General features: G+C 48.9%; 2 protein-coding genes across 2 annotated transcripts in view; one reads left to right on the top strand and one right to left on the bottom strand.

The window, feature by feature from the left end:
• The first annotated feature begins 2,093 nt into the window (after positions 1-2,093).
• Positions 2,094-4,233, top strand: LOC139233644 (gastrin/cholecystokinin-like peptide). The gene is made up of 2 exons (XM_070864055.1): positions 2,094-2,307; positions 3,983-4,233. The coding sequence occupies exons 1-2, from the start codon at positions 2,094-2,096 to the stop codon at positions 4,108-4,110; spliced, it is 342 nt and encodes a 113-aa protein (XP_070720156.1). The 3' UTR covers positions 4,111-4,233.
• Positions 4,234-7,651: 3,418 nt separating this feature from the next.
• LOC139233512 (trafficking kinesin-binding protein 1-like) overlaps positions 7,652-11,111 on the bottom strand; it is a 59,562-nt gene continuing 56,102 nt past the window's right edge. Inside the window, exon 16 of the mRNA XM_070863914.1 lies at positions 7,652-10,452. Within this exon, the coding sequence (XP_070720015.1) occupies positions 9,705-10,452 (748 nt within the window). The 3' untranslated portion in view covers positions 7,652-9,704. The remainder of the gene's footprint in view (positions 10,453-11,111) is intronic.

Genomic DNA, 11,111 nt, shown 5'->3' with positions numbered 1-11,111 from the left:
CGAGGTTTAGCCGCTGCCATGTATATGATACCCTATAATGTACGTATTGTGTGTGGTGTTCATTACTGCCAGCTGTGGCTCGGTGGTAACTTACTCGCTCCTGAGTCGGAAGGCCATCGGTTCAAGTACCACTCTGAAAACTTAGGGACATAATCGCAGCTGAATCTTGCGTGCAGTGCTGAGGGAGCGTCGCACTGTCAGGGGGCAGTACTGAGGGAGTGCCACACTGTCGGAGGGGCAGTACAGAGGGAGCGCCGCACTGTCAGAGGGGCAGTGCTGAGGGAGCGTCACACTGTCGGAGGGCAGTACTGAGGGAGTGCCACACTGTCGGAGGGGCAGTGCTGAGGGAGCGCCGCACTGTCGGAGGGCAGTACTGAGGGAGTGCCACACTGTGGGAGAGGCAGTGCTGAGGGAGCGCCACACTTGGGTTTTTCAGGTGAGACGTTAAACCGAGGCCTTGTCTGGTTTGACAGGTGGATGTAAAAGATCCCATGGCATTATTTTAAAGAAGAGCAGGGGAGTTCTCCCTGGTGTCCTGGGGCCAATACTTATCCCTCAATCAACATAACAAAGACAGATTATCTGGTCATTATCACATTGCTGTTTGTGGGAGCTTACTGTGCACAAATTGGCTGCTGTGTTTCCCACACTACAACAGTGACTATACTCCAAAGTAATTCATTGGCTGTAAAGCACTTTGGGACATCCTAAAGTAATGAAAGGCGCTATACAAATGCAAGTCCTCCTTCTTTCTGTACATTAGGGTAACCCTAACCCTAACCCAGGCTCAATCTATTTGAGGAAGTATCAGGATTAGGAGCAAATATGAGGTGCCACATAAAAGGTTACTGCACTAGATAAAAGCTCACGGGGTTGGGGGTAATATATTAGCATGGATAGAGGATTAGCTAACTAACAGAAAACAGAGAGTCGGGATAAATGGGTCATTTACAGGTTGGCAAACAGTAACTAGTGGGGTGCCGCAGGGATCGGTGCTGAGCTCAACTATTTACAATCTATATTAATGACTTGGATGAAGGGACCGAGTGTAATGTAGCCAAGTTTGCTGATGATGCAAAGATGAGTGGGAAAACAAGTTGTGAGGAGGGCACACAAAATCTGCAAAGGGATATAGACAGGCTAAGTGAGTGGGCAAAATGTTAGCAGATGGAATATAATGTGGGAAAGTGTGAGGTTATCCACTTTGGCAGGAAAAATAAAAAAGCTAATTATTATTTAAATGGTGAGAGATTACCAAATGCTGCAGTACAGAGGGACCTGGGGGTCCTTGTGCATGAAACACAAAAAGTTAGTATGCAGGTACAGAAAGTAATCAGGAAGGCCAATGGAATGTTGGCCTTGATTGCAAGGGGGATAGAATATAAAAGCAGAGAAGTCCTGCTACAGCTGTACAGTGCATTGGTGAGGTCACACCTAGAGTACTGCGTACAGTTTTGGTTTCCCCACTTAAGGAAGGATATATTTGCATTGGAGGCAGTTCAGAGAAGGTTCACTAGGTTGATTCCTGAGATGAGGGGGTTGACTTATGAAGAAAGGTTGAGCAGGTTGGGCCTAAACTCATTGGCATTTAGAAGAATGAGAGGTGATCTTATTGAAACATATAAGATACCGAGGGGACTCGACAAGGTAGATGCCGAGAGTTTGTTTCCACTCATGGGGAATCTAGAACTAGGGGGCATTGTTTCAAAATAAGGGGTCACCCATTTAAAACTGAGATGAGGAGGAATTTCTCCTCTCAGAGGGTTATAAATCTGTGGAATTCTCTGTTCCAGAGAGCTGTGGAGGCTGGGTCATTGAATATATTTAAGGTGGGGATAGACAGATTTTTGAAGGATAAGGGGGGTCAAGGGTTATGGGGAGCGGACAGGCAAGTGGAGCCGTGCCCAAAATCAGATCAGCCATGATCTTATTGAATGTCGGAGCAGGCTCGAGGGGCCAGGTGGCCGACTCCTGCTCCTATTTCTCATGTTCTTATGTAGGATAAACCTGAAAACCGAGCAGCTGCCTTCACCGAGTGCAGAGCGCAGTGTGTTGTTTGTTACTGGATATCGGTGTGTTTGTGTTTTGCAGATATGACCAACACAGTGTACATCAGCCTCCTGGTGGTCGTCCTGGCGATGGCCTGCCTGTCCAAGCCACTCTCAGGCCCTCGCAATAATGGAGGAATGATTGTGGAGCGCTCGGGCCAGCACCCTTCAGGCAGCGGGGCCGTTTTGCTGGGCCGCAGGGCTGTGTCTGGAAGGGCAGAGGAGCTGATATCCAGGCTGCTGCCACAGATTCAAGAAGGTAAAGTGTGTGCACCTTCGACAAGCGTAGGACATGTTTTTGTGCCAATTTCCTCCCCTCCTCTCCTCCAGATGTCTACTCTCGCTGGGTTATATCAAGCGCCTCTAACATAGAAACATTCCCAGGTACTTCACAGAGGCACAAGGAAATAAAACGGATGCCGAGCCAAAACAGGAGAGATTAGCAGGAGTGTCCAAAGCCTTGGTCAAAATGGTAGGCTGTAAGTGGGTGTCAGCTGTGGCTCAGTGGGCAGCACTCTCGCCTCTGACTCAGAAGGTCATGAGTTCAAGTCTCACTCCAGATACTCTGAGCACATAATGCAGGCTGACACTCCCAGTGCAATGCTGAGGGTGTGCTGGACTGCTGGAGGTGCCGTCTTTCGGATGAGACATTAAACCAATGTGTCAGGTGGACATAAAAGATCCCATGAGACTATTTGAAGCAGAGCAAGGGGAGTTCTCCCTGGTGTCCTGGCCAATATTTATCTCTCAATCAACATTACTAAAACAGATTATCTGGTCATTATCACATGGCTATTTATGGGACCTTGCTGTGCACAAATTGGCTGCTGTGATTCCTCCACTACAACAGCGTTGGCTGTAAGGCACTTTCGGGTGTCTTAAGGTTGTGAAAGGTGCTATATAAATGCAAGTCTTTTTTCTTAGGGAGGGGCTTAAAGGAGGAGAGGGAGGTGGAGTGTTTACGGGAAGGAATTCCAGTGAGGGGGCGGAGGCGGCTGGAGGAAGAGTTGCCAATGAAGGGGCGAAGGAAGGATGCAGTGAACATGAGGAGCGGCGGAGGGCTTAGGGATTTGAAGCGGTGAGGCCATGAAGGATACAAAGATCGGGAAACAATGGTTAGCAAGGACGTGGGGGGAGCGCGGATTTGGCAGCAGTAGGTCACAGGCAGTGGAGAATGGATGAGTTTGCGGTTATAGCGGGTGGAGGATGGGAGACAGGCCAGAGGAGAAATGGAGTAATTGAGTCTGGAGGTGACAATAACAAAAATATCATCGAATCATAGAAATTTAACGGCATAGAAGGACATTCAGGTCACCGTGTCTGTGCCAGCCGACAAAGAGCCACCCAGCCTAATCCCACTTTCCAGCTCTTGGTCTCTATTGATTGACGTGTATGAAATGATGAGGGGCCAAGATAGAATGAATAGGAAGGACCTATTTCCCTTAGTAGTGTGGTCAATAACCAGGGGGCATAGATTTAAAGCAATTGGTAGAAGGGTCAGAGGATTAGAACTGTACGCAGTGAGAGTCAGTGTGTGTGAAACTGTACCCCAGTGAGAGTCACTGCGTGTGGAACTGTACCCCAGTGAGAGTCAGTGTGTGTGGGACCTGTACCCCAGTGAGAGTCAGTGTGTGTGGAACTGTACCCCAGTGAGAGTCAGTGTGTGTGGGACCCGTACCCCAGTGAGAGTCAGTGTGTGGGGAACTGTACCCCAGAGAGAGTCAGTGTGTGTGGGACCCATACCCCAGTAAGAATCAATGTGTGTGGAACTGTACCCCAGTGAGAGTGGAACTGTACCCCAGTGAGAGTCAGTGTGTGGGGGACTGTACCCCAGCGAGAGTCAGTGTGTGTGGGACTGTATCCCAGTAAGAGAGGAGAGTTAATAGAAAGAAAAATTGCCAAGAAAGACTAATTGTTATTTCTGTTTCACACAGCGGGGCTGTTGAACCAGGCTGATCGTTACCAGCTGCGTGATGTGCTGCACCAGATGCACGACCGGGATTACACAGGCTGGATGGACTTCGGCCGACGCAGTGTCGAAGAGTATGAACTGGACTCCTAAACACTGCAAAATCACAGGCATCATTCTACGAGAAACATTCATGTGTAATGCTAGGAACCCAAACCCTTCACCCCGTGAACCGACTTACTGATTTCGAAGGTTCAGTCACTGTTTCAGATAGAAACCCATTTTCAAACAATGCAGAGAAAGATTTTTGATCCATTTAAGAATTATTGGAGGGTTTATTGTTGTTGATTTTACTCAGAGAATTTGATATTTTTGGGTTGTTTTAATAAAGGGTGTTTGTGTTGTGTACCACAGCTTGTGTTGCGATTTACTGAGTGTCACAGACACGTTTGATCCTGTGGGGTGTTGGGTGCGGGGAACACTTGACACTCAAAGAATTAACAAACCTCCCAGGAGCAACTTATAAAACTGCATTAGAATTCATTTCCTTGTGAAACAGTGTGTGGGTATCTGTGAGCAGGACTATGTGTGTGCGCTCGGGCCTGCTTCTGTGGGTGTGTGTGTGAGAGAGTGAGAGAGTGAGCAGTGGTGTGTGTGGGTGAGTGTGTGGGTGGGTGTGGGAGGGAGGCCGGTGGTGTGGGGGGGTTCGGGGGGGGTGGGGGGTGGGAGAGGAGAGGGGGTGCACCATCCATTCTTATATAAACTCGTGGGAGACTGGATCATCATCAAAGGAACACTCGACACATTCCCCAAATAAACATTAAAGATGACCTAATTTGCTCTAACTGTGACTCTGGCCCTGACTGCAGTTAATGCAGGGACTGTGGGGAGGAGCGGCTGCTCCCGGTAATAGACTGTAATGTAGCAGTGAGCAGCTGCTTTCTGACAGACTGTCCTCTCTCATTTGCCCAATTCTCCATCTGTGCCATTGCTGATCTTGGAGGACCCACAACTACATTTAATTAAGGTTAAGGAATGTTGGCCATTCGGCCCATCAAGTGGTGCAGGCCAGTGGCGCAGAACTTGCATGTGCGGGTATAACTTCAATCCTTGCATTCCACTGGTCCCTCTCCAGCCCATGGGGAACGGGAGAAGGAAAGGTTTTCAAAGCTCCTGGGAATCAGGGAGTGGTTATATCGAATGTCAGCCGTGGCTCAGTGGGCACACTCTCACTTCTGAGTCAGAAGGTTTTGGGTTCAAGTCACACTCCAGACACTTGAGCACATAAATCTAAGCTGACATTCCAGGACAGTGCTGAGGGAGGGCTGCACTGTCGGAGGGGCCGTACTGAGGGAGCAACGCACTGTCGGATTCTGGGGTGGTCCCAGCAGATTGGGAAAACCGCAAAAGTAACACCCCTATTTAAAAAAAGGAGGCAGACAAAAAGCAGGAAACTATAGACCAGTTAGCCTAACATCTGTCATTGGGAAAATGCTGGAATCCATTATTAAGGAAGCAGTCGCGGGTCATTTGGAAAAGCATGATTCAATCAAACATGGTTTTATGAAAGGCAAGTGACTTGGATGAAGGGACCAAGTGTAATGTAGCCAAGTTTGCTGATGATATAAAGATTGGTGGGAAAGCAAATTGTGAAGAGGACACAAAAAATCTGCAAAAGGATATAGACAGGCTAAGTGAGTGGACAAAAATTTGGCAGATGGAGTATAATGTGGGAAAATGTGAGGTTGTCCATTTTGGCAGAAATAATAGAAAAGCAAATTATAATTTAAATGGAGAAAAATTGCAAAATGCTGCAGTACAGAGAGACCTGGGGGTCCTTGTGCATGAAACACAAAAAGTTAGTATGCAGGTACAGCAAGTAATCAGGAAGGCAAATGGAATGTTGGCCTTTATTGCAAGGGGGGGATCGAGTAAAAGACACAGAAGTCCTGCTACAATTATACGCGGTATTGCTGAGGCCACACCTAGAGTACTGCGTACAGTTTTGGTCTCCGTATTTAAGGAGGTTGTTCAGAGAACACTCACTAGGTTGATTCCAGATATGAGGGGGTTGACTTATGAAGATAGGTTGAGCCTATACTCATTGGAGTTCAGAAGAATGAGAGGTGATCTTACTGAAACTTATGAGATACTGAGAGGGCTCGACAAGGTGGATGCAGAGAAGATATTTCCACTCATAGGGGAAACTAAATCTAGGGGACACAGTCTCAGAATAAGGGGCCACCCATTTAAAACTGAGATGAGGAGAAATTTCTTCTCTCGGAGTGTTGTAAATCTATGGAATTCTTTGTCCCAGAGATCTATGGAGGCTGGGTTATTGAATATATTTAAGACGGAGATAGACAGATTTTTGAGCGATAAGGGAGTAAAGGAATAAAGAAGAAAAGCCTTTAAACAGTGAAGTATAGATGTAAACACAATCAACATTATTTTTATCTGACCCTGGGCAGGAAAGTGGAGCTGAGTCCATGATCAGATCAGCCATGATCTTATTGATTGGCGGAGCAGGCTCGAGGGGCCAAATGGCCGACTCCTGCACCTATCTCTTATAAGTACTGAGGGAGCGCTGCACTGTCGGAGGGACAGTACCGAGGGAGTGCTGCACTGTCGGAGGGGCAGCACCGAGGGAGCGCAGCACTGTCGGAGGGGCAGCACTGAGGGAGTGCTGCACTGTCGGAGGGGCAGCACTGAGGGAGTGCTGCACTGTCGGAGGTGTTATCTTTCAAATCAGATGTTAAACAGAGGCCCCGTTTGCCTTCTCGGGTGGATGTAAAAGATCCCGTGGCACTATTTCGAAGAAGAGTAGAGGAGTTCACCCCGGTGTCCTGGGGCCAATATTTCTTCCTCAATCAACATAACAAAAACAAATTATCTGGTCATTAATCATCATAGGCAGTCACTCAAAATCGAGGAATTGCTTCCACTCTAAAAGTGAGTTCTTGGGTGACTGAACAGGTACTTGGGTATCTGGTCATTAACTCATTGCTGTTTGTGCACAAATTGTCTGCCGTGCTTCCCACATTACAACAGTGACCACACGCCAAAAATGACCTGATTGGCTGTGAGGCGCTTTGGGATGTCCAGTGGTCATGTAAAGGTGCTATATAAATGCAAGTCTTTCTTTCTTCACCTCAGGAGTTTAGGACGACCTAGACGGCACAGGGTCTGTGGAAGGATTGTGATTGACGGTCCTTGGGAGACAATTCTTGACATGATTAGAAAAAATAACTAATAGATAGAAACCTCATTGCCATCAAATTCTCAGTATCCGATGTGCTGGGGGCCTCCTGTGGATCTTATTGATAGCTGAAGCTACAGGTAGCAGCACAGACCCAGTCACTGACACCAAGGAGCTGATGGTTTGGTTACACTGGACACAGCCTGCCAGAGGCACAGGGGTTTCTAGGGGAGTCAGGGGACAGAGCAGGAAGTGTGGGGAGGTTTGGGGGTTGGGTGGGGGGGGAGGTTTGGAGGAAGGGTTTGGGGAGGAGGAGTGGTTTGAAGGAAGGGGTTGAGGTTTGGGATGGGGGGGTGAGATTGGGGAGGAGGGAGAGGTTTGGGAGGAGGGGGGAGGTTTGGAGGGGCCTTTGAATGTGGGGAGAAAGTTGGCACAGCAGAGGAGGAGCATTGATGGAGAGTTCACATCAGCAACTCGAACTCATTCATCTTCTGATATGTTTCTTTATTTTTTTTTTTAATTAAAAAAATTACAAATCTTCGCAGGACTGAACTCTATCTTTGATATTCCTTCTGACACAGAGCACGAGCTCTGGACATTCCTGCTTCCCGGAACAGCGGGCTGATGGAGGGAGCACCGCGCTAACTCAGCAAAGGGCACACTTGTCCCCGCCACAATGCTGCATCCAGGCCGCACAGCGCAGCGCTATTCCCCAACACACTGCGGCCTCGCACTAACACTGCTCACAAAGTGCCTGGACTCCAGGTCTGGGCCCAGTCTCCAGGCGGCAGTCCCAGCGGCGGGGGGAGGGACAAAATGTGACAAGTATCAGTGAGGGGGTGGGGAGAGAGCGGGGCTGCCCCTGGGGAAAGTGCAGCGTGTCCGTCCCACTGAGGGGCAGCTGGTCCAACACACCGACAGAGAGACCCCCCCCCACCCGTGGCAGGGACAGGAGTTTGTTGTTATCCCACACACACAGGCTCAGAACAATCCGGACTCCACAATGATCAACATTGGAGCGATGCCAGGGATTGGGAAAATTAGCCCAATAATCCCAGCGACGGTTCCAGTGATCCCCACACTTGTCCCTCTGTGACCGGGGAATCGCTGCTGCCCCGGGGAGGCAGACAATCAGAGCCATGTCAGGAAACACTTCTTCACACAAAGGGTGGGGGGAATCGGGAATTCTCTCCCCAAAAAGCTGTTGCGACTTGGGGAGGGGGGGGGGATTGAACATTCCAAACCGAGATTGAGAGATTTTTGTTGGGGAAGGGTATTTGGGTTATGGAACCAAACATCCATCGCCCCGCTGCTGAATTATCCGGGACATTCCTCCTTGCAATAGTTGACGGTGAGGTCTGCACACACACAGAGGGGCTCTGATTGTAGATTGCAAGATTTCCACAATAACACTTCCATTTTACTTTCTCGCAAACCAATTTGTTTTAACTGGTGATGCAGTGTGCGAAGGGTTAACATTCAGCAACCAAACCATAAGGGAACAAAGTTGGAGGAATTCTGCAAACATGGCAACGTGACAAATTCTTTAAAACGATAAAAACATCAGAACTGCAATGAAAGCTCTCATTTATAATCCGGAGGCAGAGTTTAGAAATGGTTAAGTGTTGGGTCAGGGCGGGTTTGCTGGTCGTTCTTTGGGCTGGTGAGCTGCCCGGACCGATCCCGCACACTGACTGTGTGCCCTGAGGGTCCACAGGTCAGGCACAGACTCTCAGATAGCTGGGCGAAAGATACCAACCTCATCCACTGCCGCTGGTTTCCCCCTGGGGTGGCGAGTCCGCACCGAATCTGGTGAATCGGGTCATGGTGAGGAATGTTGGTGCTGAAGAAAAGGAAACATTTTCCCATTTCAGGGAATGAGTCAGCATTCACCATGAGCCAGCGATTCGGGGATTGGTCAGACGGTGCTCCTCTGAGATAAGACTTCAAGCAAAGCAGGACTCCAGGGTCCCGGCAGAGTTACACACCGTGGCACAGGGCTTGGAGCTAAAGGATCAAGGCATCACATTATGTCAAAGTCTGGTTCCAGTGTTTAGGGCCCTCTGGGCTCTGTGCCGACATGCCCTCCAAATAACACATACTTAAAAGATTAAAATCCACGGAGTTAGCACCCAGTGCAGATCCCCACATCGTACGACACGTGACAGAGAGCGGATTTGGCCCTGGAAGCAAGTTATTGATCAGAGGCTGGGAGTGGGCCGCATGCACCTTCAAACCATCATCTCCCACAGGACACAGCAGCCAATCGCATTGGCGCCTCCAGCAGCAAACTCACTCCAATTCAATTGATGTAATAATTCTCGTTTCATCCCTGTCACTATTGATTATTTAACATTTAGCGGATAATTTACTAGCGGATCAACTGAAACAGTTTGCTTACAAGTCTGAACTAAAATGGACTGGGTCTTGACCTGCCTGAAGGGGAGGGTTACAGCAGGGTCAGTGATTGAAGTACAGTGCAGGTAGAGGGGTGCACACTCCCGCTAGAGAATCTGTCGTTGGACTCAGGAAAAGAAAGTCTTGCTGCTCAAGTGCTGGGCGTTCGGGTCAGTCTGGTCAACCGTTTACACTCCGGGTCCACCACCCCCCTGGCCACCACTTTGTCTAAACCAAGTCTCTTCAGTTTTTCCACCAGGTTGAAGCTGAAGATATTTCTTTCGGTCGTCTTGCCATCCGGACTCCCTCCATCCTCTGCAGAACTCATCCCTCTGAGCATGGACCTGGCTAGGCTGGAGGTGAGGAAGAGTTGTTGAGGCGGACTGGTGTATGTCAGTTCAAATGCGGACTTGGACGGGTAGGCCAGGTGTCCCCCTGGATTTGGGAAATTGTCCAGAGCTGCTTTGGTCAGCTGGTGAAGACTGGTAGCTTCCCGACCAGCACCACTGCCTTGGCCCCTGTGGATTAGGTCATACACAGCGGCAGATATACCGTGCTCCTTTAGCAAGGTGACTAATCCGAGGGACGTGCTCATGGTGATGGTGTGTTCCCTCAGGTTGGTGGCCGACTCAGACGCATATCGCCTGCGGCGGGAAGAGGAGTGGGCTGCTTGTAACGCCTCCAGGTTGGTGTTGGACACGGTGTTGCCCAAGGGCTGGGAGTTCCTGTAGGGCTGGGCGGGCTTCGACGTGTTGGAGTCCCCATTGGACGGAGTCGGCCAAAACCGGTCAAAGTTTCCACAGGACGAGATCGGCCGCAGTCTGTCCAAGTTCCCGTCGGATGAGGTAGACCTCAGTTTGCCAAAGCTGCCACAAGCGGGCTTAGGTATATGGTGAAAACTGGAAGAGAATAGAGGGGGAAACTCATCAACATATTGGACAACAAAATCAAAGGTGCTGCAACAGGGAAAGGGACAATGCCATCTTCTAAAGCACATCGGACATAAAAATGGCGTCATCACACCAACAGCATGCCCAGGTCAAAAGATTTCTGCTTCCTCTATTGGTCAATAAAAACCAGAACATTTTGGATACAAATGGCTTAGCTGATTTTGACCATAATTTTCAGGTGAACAGTTCGATGCCGGAGTTGCTATATTGAAGTGTGTAAGTGTTATGTTAGGCACCCTTACTAATCTCCTCCCAACCCACCCAATCCAATGAACTTCAACCAAACCCAAACCTATCACCCAACCCAGCCAAACCCTGCCCAGCCAATCACAATCCAACAAAACCAACATCAACTCAACTGTCCTCAACCCCAATCCAGCCTAACTCAGAATTACCCCAGGTAAGGAAGTAAGCCGGACAAAGACGAAAAAACTCGTTGCAAAAACTTTTTGCAATGCCAGATGTAGAAGCAGTGACATGTGACCTTTGCGGTTTACGACTTTAAATACTCATTTTTTGTAAACCCAAATTGAGTTGTTGCCTGGTTGAGGGACCTACATACAACTCCCCTGGTGCCTTGTATTAATAAACTGTGTATGTTTTCAATT

The sequence above is a fragment of the Pristiophorus japonicus genome, chromosome 21 (genome assembly GCF_044704955.1).
Source record: "Pristiophorus japonicus isolate sPriJap1 chromosome 21, sPriJap1.hap1, whole genome shotgun sequence".
In the NCBI taxonomy this organism is placed as follows: domain Eukaryota; kingdom Metazoa; phylum Chordata; class Chondrichthyes; family Pristiophoridae; genus Pristiophorus; species Pristiophorus japonicus.
This window is presented reverse-complemented; position numbering and strand designations above follow the sequence as displayed.

Coding starts and splice junctions, on each gene's coding strand:
- LOC139233644 (XM_070864055.1), top strand. CDS start 2,094: ATGACCAACACAGTGTACATCAGCCTCCTGGTGGTCGTCCTGGCGATG. Junction 2,308..3,982: donor GCTGCCACAGATTCAAGAAG/GTAAAGTGTGTG, acceptor TGTTTCACACAG/CGGGGCTGTTGAACCAGGCT.